At 56.3% G+C, this 22149-nt stretch overlaps 2 protein-coding genes across 5 annotated transcripts in view; both read left to right on the top strand.

Moving 5' to 3' along the window:
* The window catches only part of CHD8 (chromodomain helicase DNA binding protein 8), a 55040-nt gene extending 39552 nt beyond the window's left edge, over positions 1-15488 (top strand). The window contains exons 22-39 of the mRNA XM_058853130.1: positions 436-812; positions 1746-1912; positions 2903-3044; positions 4139-4228; positions 5107-5210; positions 6242-6356; positions 7167-7230; positions 7615-7669; positions 8407-8590; positions 9867-10075; positions 10864-11044; positions 11223-11830; positions 12270-12457; positions 12812-13021; positions 13674-13772; positions 14714-14833; positions 14930-14968; positions 15218-15488. Coding sequence (XP_058709113.1) covers positions 436-812; positions 1746-1912; positions 2903-3044; positions 4139-4228; positions 5107-5210; positions 6242-6356; positions 7167-7230; positions 7615-7669; positions 8407-8590; positions 9867-10075; positions 10864-11044; positions 11223-11830; positions 12270-12457; positions 12812-13021; positions 13674-13772; positions 14714-14833; positions 14930-14968; positions 15218-15427 — 3162 coding nt within the window. The 3' untranslated portion in view covers positions 15428-15488. The remainder of the gene's footprint in view (positions 1-435; positions 813-1745; positions 1913-2902; positions 3045-4138; positions 4229-5106; positions 5211-6241; positions 6357-7166; positions 7231-7614; positions 7670-8406; positions 8591-9866; positions 10076-10863; positions 11045-11222; positions 11831-12269; positions 12458-12811; positions 13022-13673; positions 13773-14713; positions 14834-14929; positions 14969-15217) is intronic.
* A 2469-nt stretch (positions 15489-17957) lies between these two features.
* SUPT16H (SPT16 homolog, facilitates chromatin remodeling subunit) overlaps positions 17958-22149 on the top strand; it is a 31583-nt gene continuing 27391 nt past the window's right edge. For all 4 annotated transcript variants that reach the window (XM_058853169.1, XM_058853173.1, XM_058853172.1 and 1 more), the window contains exons 1-4: positions 17958-18114; positions 18838-18930; positions 20956-21123; positions 21685-21837. In XM_058853169.1, coding sequence (XP_058709152.1) covers positions 18049-18114; positions 18838-18930; positions 20956-21123; positions 21685-21837 — 480 coding nt within the window. In that variant the 5' untranslated portion in view covers positions 17958-18048. The remainder of the gene's footprint in view (positions 18115-18837; positions 18931-20955; positions 21124-21684; positions 21838-22149) is intronic.

Below are 22149 nucleotides of genomic sequence, written 5' to 3'. Positions count from 1 at the left end.
GTGCCCCCTGACTGATCCCTGGCTGACCCCGTGACCCCCGGCTGACCCTGTGTCCCCTGACTGACCCCTGACTGACCCCTGACTGACCCCATGACCCCTCACTGACCCCGTGACCCCTGGCTGACCCCTGACAGACCCCTGTGCCCCCTGGCTGACCCCTGAGTGACCCCTGGCTGACCCTGTGACCCCTGACTGACCTCACTGACCCCTGGCTGACCCCGTGACCCCCGTCTGACCGCTGAGTGACCCCTGGCTGACCCCGTGACCCCTGACTGACCTCACTGACCCCTCACTGACCCCGTGACCCCCGTCTGACCGCTGAGTGACCCGTGGCTGACCCTGTGACCCCTCACTGAGCCCTGACTGACCTCACTGACCCCTGGCTGACCCCGTGACCCCCGTCTGACCGCTGAGTGACCGCCGGTGTGTCCGCAGAACACGCTGGTCATCGACACGCCGCGTGTCCGGAAGCAGACGCGTCACTTCAGCACGCTGAGGGACGATGACCTGCTGGACTTCTCCGAGCTGGACAGCGACGACGAGCCCGACCGGCCGCGGCCACGCCGCGGTCACCACCACGCCGGACACCACGCCGGGCACCACCACGCCGCCGCCGGACACCACGGACAGCACGGACATCACCACGGCTCCGGCCACCACGGCCACGTCCAGCAGCAGCCGCCGCAGCCCCCCCAGCAGCAGCAGGGTTTGGTCACTCCGGTCACTCCGGCCGCTCCGGCCGCTCCGGCCGCGCCCCAGCCCTTCGGGAGGAGCGAGTGCGTCCGGGTGGAGAAACACCTGATGGTCTTCGGGTGAGGTCACGGGGTCACGGGGTCAGCTGGGGGTCACGGGGTCAGCTGGGGGTCACGGGGTCAGCTGGGGGTCAGCTGGGGGTCACGGGGTCAGCTGGGGGTCATGGGGTCAGCTGGGGGTCATGGGGTCAGCCGGGGGTCAGCTGGGGGTTACGGGGTCAGCCAGGGGTCAGCTGGGGGTCACGGGGTCAGCTGGGGGTCAGCTGGGGGTCACGGGGTCAGCCGGGGGTCAGCTGGGGGTCATGGGGTCAGCCAGGGGTCAGCCGGGGGTCATGGGGTCAGCTGGGGCTCAGTGACTGCATTGACCACAGTGACCACATTGGGCAACCACTGACCACTGACCACACTGACCACACTGACCACTGACCACTGACCACACTGACCACACTGACCACTGACCACACTGACCACTGACCACTGACCACACTGACCACACTGACCACTGACCACACTGACCACTGACCACTGACCACACTGACCACACTGACCACTGACCACACTGACCACTGACCACTGACCACACTGACCACACTGACCACTGACCACACTGACCACTGACCACTGAGCACACCACTCATTAGTCACTGACCATTCATTGACCACTCAGTGACTGCTCTGTGGTTGTTGTGGTCACTGTGTGGTCACTGTGGTCACTCTGTGCTCACTGTGGTCACTCTGGTCACTCTGGTCACTCAGGTGGGGCCGGTGGAGGGAGCTGACCGCCCAGCCACGCTGCCCACGCACTGACCGCTTTGTGCTCACTGTGGTCACTCTATGGTCACTGTGGTCACTCTATGGTCACTGTGGTCACTCTGTGCTCACTGTGGTCACTCTGGTCACTGTGGTCACTGTGTGGTCACTGTGGTCACTGTGTGGTCACTCTATGATCACTGTGGTCACTGTGTGGTCACTGTGGTCACTCTGGTCACTCAGGTGGGGCCGGTGGAGGGAACTGACCGCCCAGCCGCGCTGCCCACGCCGCCTGTCCGAGCGCGAGGCCGAGCGCTTGAGCCGCGCCATCGTCCTGCTCTGCCTGCGCCACTTCCGGGGGGACGCGGGGACCCGGGCGTTCGCCTGCGGGCTGCTGGCCGGAGAGCGCGGTGAGTGACCGCTGAGTGACCACTGGTCATCCTGAGTCATCCTGGGTCATCCTGGGGTCATTCTGATCATCCTGGGTCATCCTGGGGTCATCTGGGGTCATTGTGATCATTCTGGGGTCATCTGGTCACTCTGTGTCCTGATACACTGCTGGGCGTTCGCCTGCGGGCTGCTGGCCAGAGAGCGCGGTGAGTGACCGCTGAGTGACCACTGGTCATTCTGAATGTCCTGGGGTCATTCTGATCATCCTGGGGTCATCTGGGGTCATCTGGTCACTCTGTGTCCTGACACATCACGGGGCGTTCGCCTGCGGGCTGCTGGCCGGAGAGCGTGGTGAGTGACCGCTGAGTGACCACTGGTCATCCTGAGTCATCCTGGGTCATCCTGGGGTCATCTGGGGTCAGCCTGGGGTCAGCTGGTCACTCTGTGTCCTGATACACTGCTGGGCGTTCGCCTGCGGGCTGCTGGCCGGAGAGCGCGGTGAGTGACCGCTGGTCATCCTGAGTGACCACTGAGTGACCACTGGTCATCCTGAGTCATCCTGGGTCATCCTGGGGTCATCTGGGGTCAGCCTGGTCACTCTGTGTCCTGGGGTCATCACGGGGCGTTCGCCTGCGGGCTGCTGGCCGGAGAGCGCGGTGAGTGACCGCTGACTGACCACTGAGTGACCACTGGTCATTCTGGGTCATCCTGGGGTCATTCTGATCATCCCGGGGTCATCTGGTCACTCTGTGTCCTGGGGTCATCACGGGGCCTTCGCCTGCGGGCTGCTGGCCGGAGAGCGCGGTGAGTGACCGCTGAGTGACCACTGGTCATCCTGAGTGACCACTGGGGTCATCGTGGGGTCATTCTGGGTGTCCTGGGGTCACCCTGGTCATCCTGAGTGACCACTGGGGTTATCTGGGGTCATCCTGGGGTCATTCGGGTCACCCTGGGGTCACCCTGATGTCCCCTTTGACCCCTGACCTTTGACCCCTGACCTCTGACCCCAGGGTCGCCGTCGGCTCCGCGGGGCCGGAAGGGGAAGAAGGCCCAGAAGGTTCCGGAAGCCGCGGAGTGGCTGCGGCGCCACGAGCCCGAGGGGCTCCTGCCGGACGAGAGCTTCCGGAAACATCTGCGGCACCACAGCGCCAGGTGAGGGGCTGGGTTTGGGGTGAATTCCCGGGATTTTGGGAAAATCGGGGATTTTGGGGTGAATTCCCGGGATTTTGGGGTTTTTGGGGTGAATTTTGGGGGTTTTGGGGTCCCCGAGGGGCTCCTGCCGGACGAGAGCTTCCGGAAACATCTGCGGCACCACAGCGCCAGGTGAGGGGGGGAATTGGGGTGAATTCCCGGGATTTTGGGAAAATTGGGGATTTTGGGGTGAATTCCGGGGATTTTGGGGGTTTTGGGGTGAATTTTGGGGATTTTGGGGTTTTTGGGGTGAATTCCGGGGATTTTGGGGTTTTTGGGGTGAATTCCAGGGATTTTGGGAAAATTCCGGTGAATTTTGGGGAATTTGGGAAAATTTGGGGTGAATTGAGGGGAATTTGGGTGATTTTGGGGTGAATTTGGGAGAATTTGGGGTTTTTTGGGGCGATTTCTCCGTTTTTTGGGTCATTTTTGTTATTCCCAGCCATTTTTGGGGTGAGTTTTGTGGTTTTTGGGGCTTTTCGGGGCGTTCTCTCCATTTTTGGGCTCAGTTTTGGGGTTTTTGGGGTGAATTTTGTGGGTTTTGGGTCAGTTTTGCTGTTTTTGGGGTGAGTTTTGTGGTTTTTGGGGCATTCTCTCAATTTTTGGGGTCGGTTTTGTGGTTTTTGGGGTTTTTCGGGGCGTTCTCTCCATTTTTGGGGTCAGTTTTGCTGGTTTTGGGGTGAGTTTTGTGGTTTTTGGGGCATTCTCTCAATTTTTGGGGTCGGTTTTGTGGTTTTTGGGGTTTTTCGGGGCGTTCTCTCCGTTTCTGGGCTCAGTTTTGGGGTTTTTGGGTCAGTTTTGCTGTTTTTGGGGTGAGTTTTGCCGTTTTTGGGGTCTTTTGGGGCATTCTCTCCATTTTTGGGGTGAGTTTTGTGGTTTTTGGGTCAGTTTTGCTGGTTTTGGGTTCAGTTTTGTGGTTTTTGGGGTTTTTCGGGGCGTTCTCTCCATTTCTGGTCTCAGTTTTGGGGTTTTTGGGGTTTTTCGGGGCGTTCTCTCCGTTTCTGGGCTCAGTTTTGGGGTTTTTGGGGTGAATTTCACCGTTTTTCGCCCTGCAGGATCCTGCTGCGGGTGAGGACTCTGCATTTCCTGCGCCACGAGGTCATCGGGGACGAGGCCGAGAAGGTTCTGGCCGGGGCCAGCGCCAGGTCAGCCCCAGATTGGGGCATTTTGGGGCATTTTGGGGCATTTCGGGGATTTTGGGGCATTTTGGGGTCTCCAGAGGAGTTTTAGGGGTTTCCAGACCTTTTTTTGGGGGGTTAAGGGATTTTTTGGGAAAATTTGGGGGATTTTGGGGTTTTCAGATCCTTTTTGGGGTGGTTTGGGGGGGATTTTTGGGTTTTGGGGGGATTTTGGGGTTTTGGGGGGGTTTGGGGGGGATTTTTGGGTTTTGGGGGGGATTTTTGGGTTTTGGGGGGGATTTTTGGGTCTCCAGACCCTTTTTGGGGTGGTTTGAGGGATTTTATGGGTAACTTTGGTGTCCCTGACCCCGATTTTGGGGTCCCCAATCCCATTTTTGGCTCCCTAACCCCAATTCTGGGTCCCTGACCCCATTTTTGGGTCCCAAATCCCATTTTTTGGGTTCCTGAACCCGATTTCGGGGTCCCCAACCCCGTTTTTTGGGTCCATAACCCTGATTTTGGGGTCCCCAATCCCATTTTTGCGTCCCTGACCCAAATTTCTGTGTCCCTGAGCCAATTTTTGGTGTCCCTGACCCAAATTTTGGGTCCCTGACCCCAATTTTGATGTCCCAATCCCATTTTCAGTGTCCCTGACCCCATTTTTTGGGTTCCTGACCCCATTTTTGGTGTCCCTAACCCCCTTTTTTGGGTCCCTGACCCCATTTTTTGGGTCCCCAATCCCATTTTTGGTGTCCCTGACCCCATTTTCAGTGTCCCTGACCCCAATTTCGATGTCCCCCACCCCATTTTCGGTGTCCCCAATCCCATTTTTGGTGTCCCTGACCCCAATTTCGGTGTCCCTGACCCCGATTTCGGGGTCCCCCACCCCGTTTTCTCCCCCCCAGCGATGTCCACATCTGGTTCCCGCTGCTGGAGCAGCTGGAGGTGCCCTCGGCCTGGTGGGACCCCGAGGCCGACAAATCTCTGCTGCTCGGGGTCTTCAAGCACGGTAACGGCTCATTCTGGGGGGTTTTGGGTCATTTTGGGTCATTCCGGGGGGTTTTGGGTCATTTTGGGTCATTCTGGCTCATTCCGGGGGGTTTTGGGTCATTTCCGGTCGTTTTGGGTCATTTTGGGTTGTTTTGGGGTCCTTTTGGGGTCGTTTCCGTGTGTTTAAATGAGTTTTAGGTTGTTTTTTTGGGGGTTTTGCTGGTTTTTGCCTTTTTTTGCCGTTTTTTGCCTTTTTTTTCCCTTTTTTGCTGTTTTTTGCTGTTTCTTGTCGTTTTGGGGTGGATTTGGGGTTTTTTGGGTGCAGCAGTTCCCACTCCACGGGGACAGACCCCGCCCCAGGTTGTGGGGCTGTTTTGGGGTTGTTTCAGCGTATTTTGGGTGTATTTTGGGGTATTTTGGGTTATTTTTTTGCCGTTTTTTGCTGTTTTTTGCTGTTTTTCACTGACCAGCCCCGTTTTGGGGTGAATTTGGGGGTTTTAGGGTACGGCAGATACCACAGCGTGGGCACAGACCCTGCCCCAGGTTGTGGGTGTATTTCGGGTGCATTTTGGGTTATTTTGGGTTATTTTGGGTGTATTCTGGGTTATTTTCTCTGGGTTTTTTGTTGTTTTTTGCTGTTTTTGGCTCACCAGCCCCGTTTTGGGGTGAATTTGGGGGTTTTAGGGTACGGCAGGTACCACAGCATGGGCACAGACCCCGCCCCAGGTTATGGGTGTATTTTGGGTTATTTTGAGTTATTTTGGTGTATTTTGGGTTATTTTTTTGCCGTTTTTTGCCGTTTTTTGCTTTTTTTCACCGACCATCCCCGTTTTGGGGTGAATTCGGGGGTTTTAGGGTACGGCAGGTACCACAGCATGGGCACAGACCCCGCCCCAGGTTGTGGGGCTGTTTTGGGGCTGTTTCAGTGTATTTTGGGTGTATTTTGGGTGTATTTTGGGTGTAATCTGGGTTATTTTCTTCGGGTTTTTTGCTGTTTTTTGCTGTTTTTGGCTGACCATCCCCGTTTTGGGGTGAATTTGGGGGTTTTAGGGTACGGCAGGTATCACAGCATGCGCGCAGACCCCGCTCTCTGTTTCCTGGCCAAGGCCGGGGGTCCCGACACCGCGGCTCTGGCGGCCGAGCAGCGCCTGGAGGGGCCCGAGGGGTGAGAGGGGACCCCGAGAGGGGATTGGGGGGAATTTGGGGGATTTTGGGGGATTTTTAGGGGGATCTGAGGGGATTTGGGGTTTTTAGGGGGATTTTGGGGGGTTTTGGGTGGATTTGAAAAGATTTGGGAATTTGGGGGCTTTTTGGGGGGATTTTGAGGGGATTTGGGGGATTTTTAGGGGGATTTGAGGGGATTTGGGGTTTTTAGGGGGGTTTTGGGAGGATTTGGGGGGATTTTGGGTAAATTGGGAAGATTTGGCAGATTTTGGGGGGATTTGAGAGGATTTGGGGGAGTTTGTGTGGATTTGAGGAGGTTTTGGGTGGATTTCAGGGGGTTTTATGGGGAATTTGGGGATTTTTGGGCTGGTTTCGGGCTGTTTGATGAATTCCATGTTTGGGGCAGTTCCGGGCACCCCAAACTCCCCAAATCCGGGTTTTTTTCCCCAAATCCAGGGTTTTTCTCCCCGAATCCAGGGTTTTTCTTCTCAAATCCGGGTTTTTTTCCCAAAATCCGGGTTTTTCTCCCCAAATCTGGCGCCGCTGATGACCCAGCCATGCTAATACCGACCGGCCCCGGGGCCGGGCTGAGTTCAGCTCTGGGCTGAGGCGCTTTTGGGGCAAATTCCCACGATTTTGGGTCAATTCCTGGGATTTTGGGTCCAATTCCTGGGATTTTGGGTCAATTCCCGGGATTTTGGGGCAAATTCCCGGGATTTTGGGTCAATTCCCGGGATTTTGGGTCAATTCCCGGGATTTGGGCTCCCGGGGGGTTTTGGGGTGAATTCAGGGAGTTTTGGGCTCTCCCCAGGGCGGATTTCGACAGAGACCCCGAGGACCCCGAGTACAAACCCCTGCAGGGGGGCGGCGAGGAGGTAAAAACGGGGAAAATCCCCCAAAATCCCTGGTTTTCTCCCCAAAATCCCCGGTTTTCTCCCCAAAATCCACATTTTTCACCCCAAAATCCCATTTTTTTCCCCAAAATCCCAATTTTTTTCCCCAAAATCCTGTTTTTTTCCCAAAAATGCCCATTTTTCTCCCTAAATCTCATTTTTTCTCCCCCAAACCTTTTCTTTCCTCCCCAAAATCTCATTTGTTTTTCCCAAAATCCCCATTTTTTCCCCAAATCCTATTTTTACTCCCCAAAATCCCATTTTTTTCCCCAAAATCCCGTTTTTTTCTCCCCAAACCCCCCTGCCCGTCTCCCCCGAGGTTTGGGGGGGTCCGGGGGGGCTTTGGTGACCCCGTGACCCCCCCAGAGTGACCCCCTGGCCGCGCTGGACGAGGAGATCTCGGTGGTGGACGGCGACGAAGGTAACGGCGGGGGGGGCCTAAAAAACCCCAAAATCCCCCCAAAACCCCCCCAAAATCTCCCCAAATCCCCCAAAGTGACCCCAAAGTGACCCCAAATCCCCCGAACTGATCCCAAAGTGACCCCAAATCCCCCAAAGTGACCCCAAAGTGACCCCAAATCCCCCGAACTGATCCCAAAGTGACCCCAAATCCCCCAAAGTGACCCCAAAGTGACCCCACATCCCCCAAAGTGACCCCAAAGTGACCCCAAATCCCCCAAATCCCCCGAACTGACCCCAAAGTAACCCCAAATCCCCTCTCTGTCCCCCCCAGCCCCCCCAAACTGACCCCAAATCCCCCAAAATGACCCCAAAGTGACCCCACATCCCCCAAAGTGACCCCAAAGTGACCCCAAAGTGACCCCAAATCCCCCAAAGTGACCCCAAATCCCCCGAACTGACCCCAAAGTGACCCCAAATCCCCCAAAGTGACCCCAGAGTGACCCCAAGTCCCCCAAAGTGACCCCAAAGTGACCCCAAATCCCCCAAAGTGACCCCAAATCCCCCAAAGTGACCCCAAAGTGACCCCAAATCCCCCAAAGTGACCCCAAAGTGACCCCAAAGTGACCCCACATCCCCCAAAGTGACCCCAAATCCCCCGAACTGACCCCAAAGTGACCCCAAATCCCCCGAACTGACCCCAAAGTGACCCCAAAGTGACCCCAAAGTGACCCCACATCCCCTCTCTGTCCCCCCCAGCCCCCCCGGCTCCCCCGGGCTCGTGGCCGGCGGCGTCGGCGCTGACCGCGCGCTTCCGGCGCCTGATGGGGGCGGCTCAGAGGGGCCGGGACCCCCCCCCGGAGCCCCCCCGGGACCGGGAGCGGGAGCGGCACCGGGACCCCCCCGGCGAGCGCCGGCGCCCGCGCCGCGACAAGCAGCAGCGGTGAGCGACCCCCGGGGGGGCATTTCGGGGTCTGGGGGGCGTCGGGCGGGGCCGGGACCCCCAAATTCAGCTTCGGCCGCCCCGGAAACCCCCCCGGGGGGATTTTTGGGGGGTGGGAGGTCGGGGTTTGGGGGTTTGGGGGGGGTTTGGGGTTTTTTTACCCTTCCAGGACCTTCCCAAGGTGGGTTTGGGGTTCAGGACCCAAAATCGGCGATTTTTGGGCTCAGAAATACCAGAGTTTGGGGTTTTGGGTGGAATCATCCTTAATCTCTCATTTCCCATGGTGTTGGGTCCATCAAAACTCAATTTTTACCCTTCCAGGACCTTCCCAAGGTGGGTTTGGGGTTCAGGACCCAGAATTGGAGTTTTTAGGGGTGGGAAACACCAGAATTTGGGTTTTGGGGTGGAATCACCCCAAATCTCTCATTTCCCACGGTTCTGGGTCCATCAGAACTCAATTTTTACCCTTCCAGGACCTTTCCTACGGCGCTTTTGGGGGAATTTTTGCCGTTTTTGGGGTTTTTTCCCTTTTTTCTTCACTTTCTCTGTTTTTCCCCCATTTCCAGCAGGATCAGGAGGGATTTCTGCGCTTGGCTGCGCTTTTTTGGGCTCTTTTGGGCTTTTTTGGCTGTTTCTGGCTGATTTTTGACTGTTTTTTACCATTTTTCACCATTTTTGTGGTTTTTTTCACCGTTTTTTCCTGTTTTTGCCCCATTCCAGCTGGACCCGGCGGGAACAGGCCGATTTCCTGCTCACATTGTCCCATTTTTGGGGTGTTTTGGGTTATTTTGGGTTATTTTAGGTTATTTTGGGTGTTTTTTCACCATTTTTCACCATTTTTTCACCGTTTTTTCACCATTTTTTCACCGTTTTTTCCCGTTTTTCCCCGTTTCCAGCTGGACCCGGCGGGAACAGGCTGATTTCCTGCTCATATTCTCACATTTTTGGGTGGTTTTGGGGTGTTTTGGGTTATTTTGGGTTATTTTAGGTTATTTTGGGTGTTTTTTTCACTGTTTTTTCCCGTTTTTTCCCGTTTTTTCCCGTTTTTCCCCGTTTTCCAGCTGGACCCGGCGGGAACAGGCTGATTTCCTGCTCACATTGTCCCATTTTTGGGGTGTTTTGGGTTATTTTGGGGTGGTTTGGGTTATTTTGGGTTATTTTAGGTTATTTTGGGTGTTTTTTCACCGTTTTTCACCATTTTTTCACCGTTTTTCACCGTTTTTCACCATTTTTTCACCGTTTTTCACCGTTTTTTCCCATTTTTCCCCGTTTCCAGCTGGACCCGGCGGGAACAGGCCGATTTCCTGCGCGTGGCCTCCACCTTCGGGGTGGAGCTGGAGCCGGGCTCGGGCCGGTTCCGCTGGGGAAGGTTCCGGGCCTTGGCCAACCTGGAGCGGCGCTCGGACGAGGACCTGACGCGCTTCTACCACGGCTTCGTGGCCATGTGCCGGCAGGTGTGCCGCCTGCCGCCGGCTCCCGGCGATGGTAACTGACCCAAAACTGACCAAAATCACCCCAAAATCACCCTGAAACCATCCCAAACCCGACCCCAAATCTCCATCCCAAACCCATCCCAAACCGTGGCCATGTGCCAGCAGCTGTGCCGCCTGCCGCCGGCGCCCGGCGACGGTAACTGACCCAAAACATCCCAAAATATCCCAAAATCACCCCAAAATATCCCAAAATCACCCCAAAATATCCCAAAAACACCCCAAAACCACCCCAAAACCATCCTGAAATCATCCTGAAACCTCCATCCCAAACCGTGGCCATGTGCCGGCAGGTGTGCCGCCTGCCGCCGGCTCCCGGCGACGGTAACTGACCCAAAACTGACCAAAATCACCCCAAAATATCCCAAAAACACCCCAGAATATCCCAAAAACACCCCAAAACCATCCTGAAACCATCCCAAACCCGACCCCAAATCTCCATCCCAAACCGTGGCCATGTGCCGGCAGGTGTGCTGCCTGCCGCCGGCTCCCAGCGATGGTAACGGATCCAAAACATCCCAAAATATCCCAAAAACACCCCAAAATATCCCAAAATCTCCCCAAAATCATCCTGAAACCATCCCAAACCCGACCCCAAATCTCCATCCCAAACCACCCCAAACCTAAACTCAGATTCACCCATTTATAACCCAAATTCACCCATCTATAACCCAAATTCACCCATTTTTAACCGAAATTTACCCATTTTTACCCCGTTTTTTCATGTTTTTTTCCCATATTTTCCCATTTTTATCTGGTTTTACCCCAATTTCTCTCTCACAGTGCCGCCCCCACTGTCTCCTCCTCCTCTCCCGGTGCCCCCAGCCCTGGCTCTGCGCTGCCTGCGCCGTCTGGCTCTGCTCCGGTGTCTCCGGGAGCGCGTTTTGCCGCACCCGGCGCTGCCGGCGCTGCTGAACCCAAATTACCCAAATTCACCTGTTTTTACCCCGTTTTCTCTCTCACAGTGCCACCCCCACTGTCCCCTCCACCGTTACCTATCCCTCCAGCGCTGGCTCTGCGCTGCCTGCGCCGTCTGGCGCTGCTCCGGTGTCTCCGCGAGCGCGTTTTGCCGCACCCGAATTACCCATTTATAACCCAAATTGCCCAAATTCACCATTTTTACCCCAATTTCTCTGTTCCAGTGCCACCCCCGCTGTCCCCTCCTCCTCTCCCGGTCCCTCCAGCCCTGGCCCTGCGCTGCCTGCGCCGTCTGGCTCTGCTCCGGTGTCTCCGCGAGCGCGTTTTGCCGCACCCAAATTGCCCAAATTCACCTGTTTTTACCCCAATTTCTCTCTCACAGTGCCGCCCCCACTGTCTCCTCCTCCTCTCCCGGTGCCCCCGGCTCTGGCTCTGCGCTGTCTGCGCCGTCTGGCTCTGCTCCGGTGTCTCCGCGAGCGCGTTTTGCCGCACCCGGCGCTGCCGGCGCTGCTGGCGCGGTTGCCGCCCCCCGGCTCGCTGCTGCCGCCCTGGTGGCTGCCGGGGGCGCACGACGCCGAGCTGCTGCGGGCGGCCGCGCGCCACGGCCTGCGGGGGGCGCTGCTGCGCGCCGCCGTACGGCACCGCCGGCGCCGCGGTGACGTCACCGCCGGGGACAGCAACGACGACACCGGGGACAACACCGGGGACAACAACAACAACAATGGGGGGCTCGTCCGGGACAGCAACAACAACAACACCGGGGGGCTCGTCCGGGACAACAACGACAGCGAGAGAGGGGAGATGGAGGAGGAGCAACAACCGGACACGGGGGGTGAGGAAATACTGGGGGGGTTTGGGGGAAAAAACGGGGATTTTGGGGAAAATGGGGGGGCTTGGGGAGAAAGATGGGGGTTCTGGGGGATAAAATGGGAGTTTGGGGTAAAATACGGGGGTTTTGGGGAAAAAATTGGGGGGTTTGGGGGGTGGAAAAGTGGGATTTTTAGGGGGATTTTGGGGTGTTTTTGGGGTGTATTTTTGGGGTGAATTCTCAGCGTTTTGGGGAGGATTTTGGGGAGGATTTTTGGGGAGGATTTTTGGGGCTGTTTGGGGTGAATTTTTGGGGGGATTTTGGGGTGTTTTGGGGGGATTTTTGGGGTGAATTCGCAGTGTTTCGGGGTGGATTTTTGGGGGATTTTGGGGTGAATTTTTGGGGGGATTTTGGAGTGTATTTTGGGGTGAATTCTCAGCATTTCGGGGCTCTCCCTATCCAGGCCCGGAGCCGCTGGAGGCCGAGGATGAGGACGAGGATGAGGAGGAGGAAGAGGACGAAGAGGAGGAGGGGGAGGGGGAGGACGATGAGGATTCCCCTCCCCCCTCGGGCGAGGGCGGCTCCCCCAAACCGCCCCTCCCCCACCCCGCGCCGGCGGGGGGACCCCAAAATCTGCTCTGCTGGCCCAAGGTAAAGGGAAAGGGGATTTGGGGGGGTTTAGGGGGATTTGGAGTTTGGGATTTGGGATTTTGGGATTTGGGATTCGGGGATTTGGAATTTGGGGATTTTTGGATTTGGGGATTTGGGAATTTTGGGGATTTTAGAATTGGGGGATTTGGAGATTCAGGATTTGGGAATTTGGGGGATTCTGGGATTTGGGAATTGGGGGATTTGGGAATTTCGGGGATTTTGGTATTTGGGAATTGGGGATTTCTGGATTCTGGGATTTGGGGATTCAGAATTTGGGGATTTGGGGATTCTGTGATTTGGGATATTTGGGAATTGGGGTGTCCCGGCGTTTTCCCGACCCCGGCGCTCCCCCAGGACCGGGCTCTGATCCGGAGGCTGGACCTGATCTGCCGGGCGGTGCTGACGGCGGGGGAGGGGCTGCCCCCCCCGCAGGATTTCGGGGGGGTCCCGGGGGGGCTCCCGGAGCCCGCCCCTCCCCCGCCCCCCCCGCAGGCCCCACCCCCCTTCCCCTCCCCCCCCCGCGGGCGCCACCAGGACAAGGAGTTCACGGTGCAGATCAAAGACGTGAGTGCCCCAAAATCACCCCAAAAACCCTCCCCAAACTCTCCTTAATCACCCCAAAATCACCCCAAAAACCCTCCCAAACCCCTCCTTAATCACCCCAAAATCACCCCAAAACCATCCCAAAATCCTCCTTAATCACCCCAAAATCACCCCAAAAACCATCTCAAAGTCTTCTTAAATCACCCCAAAACAATCCCAAAATCACCCCAAAAATCCTCCCCAAACCCTCCTTAATCACCCCAAAATCACCCCAAAAACCCTCCCAAATCCTCCCCAAAATTCTCCCAAATCCATCCCAAAATTGTCCCCAAATCTCCCAAAATCTTCCCCAAAGCTCTCTCAAAATCCTCAGTGTCTCAAAATCTTCTTAAATCACCCCAAAACCCTTCCAAAATCTTACCCAAATCTTTTCAAAACCAAACCTTTCCCAAATCCACCCAAAACCCTCCCAAAGTCTTCCTAAATCACCCCAAAACCCTCCCAAAATCTTCTTAAATCATCCCAAAAACCAAACCTTTCCTAAATCACCCCAAAACCCTCCCCAAAGTCACCCCAAACCTCAAACCCCTCCCCAATCCCCGCCCCCGTTGAACCCTGGGGATTTTTCCCAAATTCCCCCGATTTGTCCCCGTTTTTGGGGCGTTTCCCGCAGGAGGAGGGGCTCAAATTGACCTTCCAGAAACATCGCCTGGGGCCCAACGGGGCCGCGCGGGGGCCACCCCCCAAAAAGAACAGCAAGAAGCTGGTGGAGGTGAGTTTGGGGCAAAAAAACCCAGAATTGGGCAAATTCATGGTGGTTTGGGGCCAAAACACGGAATTTGGGGACCAAAACCCCAAAATTGGGGCAGTTTGGGGCCAAAATCCGGAATTTTGGGGGCAAAATCCAGAACTTGGGGGCCAAAACCCCAAAATTGGGGCACCTCAGGGCGTTTTGGGGCCAAAACCCCGAATTTGGGGCTTTCAGGAGGTTCGGGTCCCGCTCTGTTAAAATTCCACCCCCAGGATTTGGGGGAAAACAGCAAAAATTGGGGTTCCCGTGGGATTTTGGGGTTTTGTGCCCAAATTTGGGCGTTTCGTGTCGGGTTTTGGGGTTTTTTTGGAGGTTTTGTGCTCAAATTTGGGGGTTTCCCATCGGATTTTGGAGGTGGGGATTTTTGGGGAGCGTCAAAACCCCTCAGAATTTTGGGGTGCCCCCATTTTCATCCCGAATCCGGGTGGGGTTTTGCCCCAGTTTGGGGACTTTTTTCCCCAAGATTTGATGCTCTTTTTTCTCAATTTTCGGTGCTTTTTTCACCCGATTTTTGACGGGTTTTTCTCCAAATTTTGGTGCTTTTTTCCTTGTTTTTGATTATTTTTTCCCCCAGTTTTTTGTGGGTATTTTAACCCTGTTTTCAATAATTTTTTTTATCCATTTTTGCTGGGTTTTCCCCGATTTTTGATGGATTTCCCCCCCCCCTTTTAAACTTTTTTTGCAATTTTGGATGATTTTTTTTTTCCTCCAATTTTTGGTGTTTTTTTAACCCTGTTTTTGATTATTTTTTCCTCTGTTTTTGCTGGGTTTTCCCCAATTTTTGATGGATTTTTTCCCCCCATTTCTAAATATTTTTTTGCAATTCTGGATGATTTTTTTCCCCCCGATTTTTGGTGGTTTTTTTGGTTTATTTTCCCAAAATCTGCCTTTTTCTCCCCAAGCTGGAGCTGCGCTGCCTCGAGGGGCTCCGGGACCCCCGGGGGGACCCCGAGGGCGTGGTGGCCGCCCCTCCCCCGCCCCGCGGCGACGGCCCCGAGTTCGCCGAGCCCCGGCTGCTCCCGGTGAGCCCCGAAAGCCCCGGAATTGGCCCCAAAGCCGCGGGGCCCGCCCCAAACCCGCCGGGATTCACCCCAAACCCTCTTTTCGCCCCCCCCCAGTTCGTGGAGCAGCGGCGGGAAAAGTGGCACCGGAAAAAGGTACCTGGAAAACGCCCGAAATTCCCAAAAATCCCCTCGGGTGGGGCTGGGGGAGGGGCCAGACTGAAACCAGGGGTCCCGGCCCCTCCCACTCCTCCCCGGCCCCGAAATTCGGGGTTTTCTCGATGAGTTTGGGGCTGTTTTAAGTTTTTTAAGTTTCCTTTTTTTAAAGCGAGGGCCTGGCTTGACTCGGCCCTGCCCATTCAAGCCCCGCCCCCCCTCATTAATTATTCCTCTTCCTCTCCCCAGTTCCTCCCCTCCCCCCCCTCAGGTTTGGACCTTTCCAAGATGGTGGCGCTGATGGGGGGCGGGGCCAGCGGCGCGGGGGGTGTGGCCTCGCCGTCCTTGGCCCCGCCCCCGCACTTCCGGCCCGAAGCGGAAGAGGAAGCGGAAGCCGGAAGTGGGTGCTGCCCCCTGCTGGCCGACCCCATGCTGCCGCCCACTTCCGACTCGGATTAAGCCCCGCCCCTTTTCCTGCCGGGGCCACGCCCCCTCCCCATATTTATATAAATATGTAAAATGTCTCTGTGTCATAGGGGGCGGGGCGGGGGCGGGGCTGAGCGGGGCGGGGCCGAGCGGGGCGGGGTCAGTGTGGGCAGGGCTGGTGGGACGGGTGTGGGGCCTGGTGGGGTTTTTTTTTTTAATAAAAAGGTTTGGAAACTGAGGCTGTGAGTGATTTGTCCCCTCATTAAGCGTTAATTGCGCTCCTCGTTTACCTCCCGTGCTAATGAACTCTTCTGCTAACGAACCACCCGCAGTAATTAACGATCCCCGCATTCCCTTCACTCACCGCCGGGCGGCGCTCGGCCAGCTCCCCTCACGATTTCCCGCCTCTGTGTGTCACGTGATCCCTCCCCTCACGATTTCCCGCCTCTCCGTGTCACGTGATCCCTCCCCTCACGATTTCCCGCCTCTCCGTGTCACGTGATCCCTCCCCTCACGATTTTCCCGCCTCTCCGTGTCACGTGACCCCTCCCCTCACGATTTTCCCGCCTCTCCGTGTCACGTGACCCCTCCCCTCACGATTTCCCGCCTCCCTCCGTGTCACGTGATCCCTCCCCTCACGATTTCCCGCCTCTCCGTGTCACGTGATCCCTCCCCTCACGTTTTCCCGCCTCTCCGTGTCACGTGATCCCTCCCCTCACGTTTTCCCGCCTCTCCGTGTCACGTGATCCCTCCCCTCACGATTTCCCGCCTCTCTCCATCACGTGATCCCTCCCCTCACGGCTTTCCCGCTGTCCCGGGGTGAGTTTATGATTCTGGTATCCCCAGATCGTCTGGTTTATGTTTTATATTAAATTCTGCACCTTTTAAAACTGGCTCTGAGAGGAAAAAGGGGGGAAGAAGAAGCCCCAGTTTGTGTTAAGGAAAAACATCACTCCCACACATCCCGCTTGTGAAAAACGAGGTTCACATAATTTTTATAGAATTTAAAAGTTTAATAAAAAAGATAATTAGGAGAAAAGAATAAAGTATACAGATATGGCCGGGTGTCTCTGCATTCAGCCAAGAGAGCACACCTACTGACAAAGGATTGTCCCTTAAAAACAGAATCCTACTACATATCCATAAATTCTCATACATGTTCATACATTCTTCTTAGGATCTTTGGTGTTCTTCTGTTTAGTTTTCTCTTGCCCCCTTCCCAATAGATCAATCTTCTCGGTGCCATCGAGATTTACATTCACTGATACCAGAAATGTAATAAATTCCTCCCCCCCAGAGTTCTGGTCACTGCTGTCCTCATCTGGATAAGAGAGTTTACAAATGCAGGAGTTCTCCAGCTATTTTTTTTTTTTTTCAGTCTTTGGGTTATACAAATAAAAGCAATTTTTATTTTAATACTACACCATAGCCTAACATGTATGTATTATACCACTATTTCTCAGTTTCATCAATAACAGAAATAAAGAAAACGATATTAATACCACAAAAATTCTCATTCTTATACACACAACATTCACTTTAATATTTGCAAAAAGCCAGCAATATAAAACGTATCTATAACACCATCGAACAGCGAGAGGTTTTATCATTTAATATTACTCGATTTCTCTTAAATAAACAGCTTTTTCCGCTTCTCGCCAAGGAATTGTTTTCCTTTCCCGGACCGGTTGCTGGGGAGGGGGCATTTCCCAGGGGAAATCAAATCCCCGTTTGGAGTTTTCCTCCTAAATTTGCCTTAAAGTAGAGCACCCACCTCTCTCCGAGTCACGTGATCTCTCCCCCTCACGATTTCCCGCCTCTCTCCGTCACGTGACCCCGCCCCCTCACGGTTTCCCCGCCCCTCACGATCTTCCCGCCTCTCCGTGTCACGTGACCCCGCCCCCTCACGGTTTCCCCGCCCCTCACGATCTTCCCGCCTCTCTCCGTCACGTGACCCCGCCCCCTCACGATCTTCCCGCCTCTCCGTGTCACGTGACCCCGCCCCCTCACGGTTTCCCCGCCCCTCACGATCTTCCCGCCTCTCTCAGTCACGTGATCCCGCCCCCTCACGGTTTCCCCGCCCCTCACGATCTTCCCGCCTCTCCGCGTCACGTGATCCCGCCCCCTCACGGTTTTCCCGCCCCTGCCCGTCACGTGACGCCGACCCTTTTCCGCTGCCGTTTCCCGCCTCCCGCTCTGGTCACGTGACGCGGGCGAACGGGGCCCGGCCTCTCCCTTTTCCTCCGTCCCCGCGTCACGTGACCGCCGTCCCCCCCCCCCCCCCCCCCGGTTCGGTTCCCGTTTTCCCGCCTCTCCCCGGTCACGTGAGGAAGGCGCCGCTTCCTCCGCCGGTATTTCCCGTTTTCCCTCCCCCCCCCCGCCCCGCCGTTCCCCGGTTCCTCCCCTCCCCCCTTCCCGCGCCCCTCCCGTGACGCGGCGCGCGCCCCCCTCAGCCCGGCCCCCTTCCCGCCTTCCCCCGCTGCCCCGGAAGCGGAAGTTCCCCTCAGGCCTCACTTCCGGGGGGACGCCGCGGCGCGGGAGGCGGCGGCGGCGGCGGCGGCGGCGGCTCGGGGGCTCCCGGGGGGGGGTCCCGGGGGGGGATCCCGGAGGAGCCCGGGGGTGCCGGGGGCCGCGGGGCGCGGCGGGGGCCCCTCATGGCGCTCAGCCTGGACCGCGAGGCCTTCTCGCGGCGGCTGCGGCGGCTCTACGCCAGCTGGCAGGTGGGGGAGGGGCGGCTGAGGGGGGGCCCTGAGGGAGGAGGGGGGGGGGTGAGCTCCGGGTCCGGTTCGGGAACCCCCGGGTTGGGTTTGGAACCGGGATTGGGGCCGGGTTCGGGGGTTCGGGTCCGGTTCGGGTGTTCGGGTCCGGCTCGGGGGGTTCGGGTCCGGCTCGGGGGGGTTCGGGTCCGGTTCGGGGGGTTCGGGCCCGGCTCGGGTGTTCGGGACCGGCTCGGGGGGGTTCGGGTCCGGTTCGGGGGGTTCGGGTCCGGCTCGGGGGGTTCGGGTCCGGTTCGGGGGGGTTCGGGTCCGGCTCGGGGGGTTCGGGTCCGGTTCGGGGGGGTTCGGGTCCGGCTCGGGGGGGTTCGGGTCCGGTTCGGGGGTTCGGGCCCTGTTCGGGTATTGGCGGGAGTTCGAGGCTGGTTTGAGGGGGTTTTGGGGTGGATTTGGGGGATTTTGGGGTAGATTTGGGGGATTTTGGGGTTTATTTGGGGGTTTTGGGGTGGATTTGAGGGGATTTGGGGGTGAATTTGGGAGTTCCAGGGTTAATTTTGGGATTTTGGGGTGGATTTGGGGGGCTCAGGGTGTATTTTGGGGTGCATTTGGATGATTTTGGGGTGGATTTGGAGGATTTGGGGGTTCCAGGGTGAATTTTGGGGTGGATTTGGGGGTCTCAGGGTGTATTTTGGGATTTGGGGGGGTCCTGACCCCGTTTCCCCCCCCCAGAAAGGGGAGGATGAGCTCGGGGGCGTCGACGCCATCGCTGTGGCCGTGGGGGTGGATGAGGAGATCGTCTACGCCAAATCCACCGCGCTGCAGGTGGGGGTCCCCAAACCACCCCTGAGGAATCCCAAAGTCCTTGAGAGAAATCCCAAAATCCCAGGGGAATCCCAAAATCCCAGGGGAATCCCAAAATCCCAGGGGAATCCCAAAATCCCTGAGAAATCCCAAAATCCCTGAGGAATCCCAAAATCATCATTCCTGGGGGTCCCCAAATCATCCCTGAGGAATCCCAAATCCCTGAGAAATGCCAAAATCCTTGAGAGAAATCCCAAAATCCCTGAGAAATCCCAAAATCCCAGAGGAATCCCAAAATTCCTGAGAAATCCCAAAATCCCAGGGGAATCCCAAAATCCCTGAGAAATCCCAAAATCCCTGAGAAATCCCAAATCCCTGAGGAATCCCAAAATCCGAGAGAAATCCCTGAGGAATCCCAAAATCCCAGGGGAATCCCAAAATTCCTGAGGAATCCCAAACCCCCTGGCAGGATCCAAGCACTTTTGGGGCTTCTCCCAGAGATTTTGGGGCATTCCCAGAGATTTTGGGGCTTTTCCAGAGATTTTGGGGCTTTTCCCAAATATTTTGGGGGTTTTTTTGTGATTTTGAGAGAATTCCCAAAATATTCCCGGCCTTTCCCGGGTTTTTGAGACCCTCACAGGTTTTATATGAGTTTTTAGTATTTATATGATATTTATAACGTTTCTATAATTTTATAACACATTCTGTATCATTTTATAAAACATTCCTAAAGCTTTTTAACGCATTCTCATTTTTTGATGTTTCCCCACAATATTTTAATGCATTCCCATCATTTTTTACCACGTTCCCACAGGTTTTTGATTTAATTTCTAACGTTAATTTAATTTTTTTAATTTTAATTTTTTAATTTGATTTTAATTTTTTTGATTTAATTTTGATTTTTTGATTTTGATTTTTTAATTTTAATTTTTAATTTTAATTTTTTTTGGGTGCCTCTCAGCACTTCTGAGATTGCTCTCTTTTTTTGGGGCAAATTCCTCAATTTTTTGAGGAAATCCTCAGATTTTCTGTGTGAATTCCCTCACTTTTAGGGACATTCTTGTAATTTTTTTGGATTCACTTTTATTTTTGGCGGGGATTCTCATTTTTGGGACCTTTCCCATCGTTCTGGGGGTTTTTCCTGTTGTTTTGGAGGTTTTTGGGACTCCCTCTGGTCATTTTTTGGGGTTCCCTGACCCCGTTTGTGTTTTCCTTGTCCTCATTTTGAGTTCTCTGGTCACTTTTGGGGTTCCCTGGTCACTTTTGGGTTTTTTTGGTCCTTTTTGGAGTTTTCTGGTCACTTTTGGGGTTTCTCTCATCCCCATTCGAGGTTTCCCCATCCCCTTTTGGGGTTTCTCCGGTCACTTTTGGGGTTCCCCTGTCCCCACACCTGTCACCTGTCCCCACACCTGTCCCCGTGTCCCCACACCTGTCCCCACACCTATCCCCTGTCCCCACACCTGTCCTGTGTCCCCACACCTGTCCTGTGTCCCCACACCTGTCCCCACACCTGTCCCCGTGTCCCTACACCTGTCCCCACACCTGTCCCCACACCTGTCCCTGTGTACCCACACCTGTCCCCACACCTGTCCCCTGTCCCCACACCTGTCCCCACACCTGTCCTGTGTCCCCACACCTGTCCTGTGTCCCCACACCTGTCCCCTGTCCCCACACCTGTCCCCACACCTGTCCCCGTGTCCCCACACCTGTCCTGTCCCCCCAGACCTGGCTGTTCGGGTACGAGCTGACGGACACGGTGATGCTGTTCCTGGCCCCGTGTCCGTGTGTCTGTCCCCATGGCGTGACCCACACCTGTCCCCTGTCCCCACACCTGTCCCCTGTCCCCACACCTGTCCCCACACCTGTCACCTGTCCCCACACCTGTCCTGTCCCCCCAGACCTGGCTGTTTGGCTACGAGCTGACCGACACGGTGATGCTGTTCCTGGCCCCATGTCCGTGTGTCTGTCCCCATGGTGTGCCCCACACCTGTCCCCACACCTGTCCCCGTGTCCCCACACCTGTCCCCACACCTGTCCTGTCCCCAGACCTGGCTCTTTGGCTACGAGCTGACCGACACGGTGATGCTGTTCTGCGAGGAGCGCGCGCTGTTCCTGGCCAGCCGCAAGAAGGTCGAGTTCCTCAAGCAGGTGGCCCAGGGCAAGGCCGAGGGGGCCAACGGGCTACCGGCCATCACGCTGCTGGTCCGGGAGAAGGTGGGGCCTGGGGGGTCACTTTGGGGGGCCTGGGGGTCACTTTGGGGGTCCTGGGGGTCACTTTTGGGGTCCTGGGGGTCACTTTGAAGGTCTGGGGGTCACTTTGGGGGTCCTGGGGGTCACTTTGAGGGTCTGGGGGTCACTTTGGGGGTCCTGGGGGTCACTTTGAGGGTCTGGGGGTCACTTTGGGCGTCTGGGGGTCACTTTGAGGGTCTGGGGGTCACTTTGGGGGTCCTGGGGGTCACTTTGGGGGTCTGGGGGTCACTTCAGGGGTCCTGGGGGTCACTTTGGGGGTCCTGGTTGAGGTTTGGGGGTTCCTGGGGGTCTCTTTGGGGGTTTGGGGGGCTCTGCTTGGGGGTTTGGGGGGTCCTTGGGGGTCACTTTGGGGTTTGGGGGTTCCTTGGGGGTCCTGGGGGTGACTTTGGTGTCTCGGGGTGGCCCTGAGGTGGTTGGGGCGGGACCCCCCCCGGGGCTGGGCGTGGCCTCCGTGCGCTGCCCTGCCCCCTCCATGGCCCCGCCCCCTCCATGGCCCCGCCCCCTCCATGGCCCCGCCCCCCGCAGAACGAGAGCAACAAGGCCAACTTTGAGAAGCTTCTGGAGGCCCTCAAGAGCAGCCGGGGCGGGCGGCGCCTCGGGGTCTTCTCCAAGGACAAATTCCCGGGGGAGTTCATGAAGAGCTGGAACGACGCCCTCAGCAAGGAGGGCTTCGAGAAGGTCCCGGAGGGGCGGGGCCGGGCGGGTGGGAGGGGCCGGGATGGGTGGGAGGGGCCGGGGTGGGTGGGAGGGGCCGGGGTGGGTGGGAGGGGCCGGGATGGTGGGAGGGGCCGGGATGGTGGGAGGGGCTGGGCTGGATTGGTCAACGTTGGGTTGGAAAAGTTGGATTGGATTGGTCAAAATTGGGTTGGATTGGTCAAAGTTGGGTTGGAAAAGTTGGATTGGATTGGTCAAAGTTGATTTGGATTGGTCAAAATTGGTTTGGATTGGTTAAAATTGGGTTGGATTGGTCAAAGTTGGGTTGGGTGGCTT

Source organism: Poecile atricapillus, chromosome 19, assembly GCF_030490865.1.
Source record: "Poecile atricapillus isolate bPoeAtr1 chromosome 19, bPoeAtr1.hap1, whole genome shotgun sequence".
Classification (NCBI taxonomy): domain Eukaryota; kingdom Metazoa; phylum Chordata; class Aves; order Passeriformes; family Paridae; genus Poecile; species Poecile atricapillus.
The sequence above is the reverse complement of the archived record's forward strand: the minus strand, read 5'-3'. Positions and strand labels throughout refer to the sequence as shown.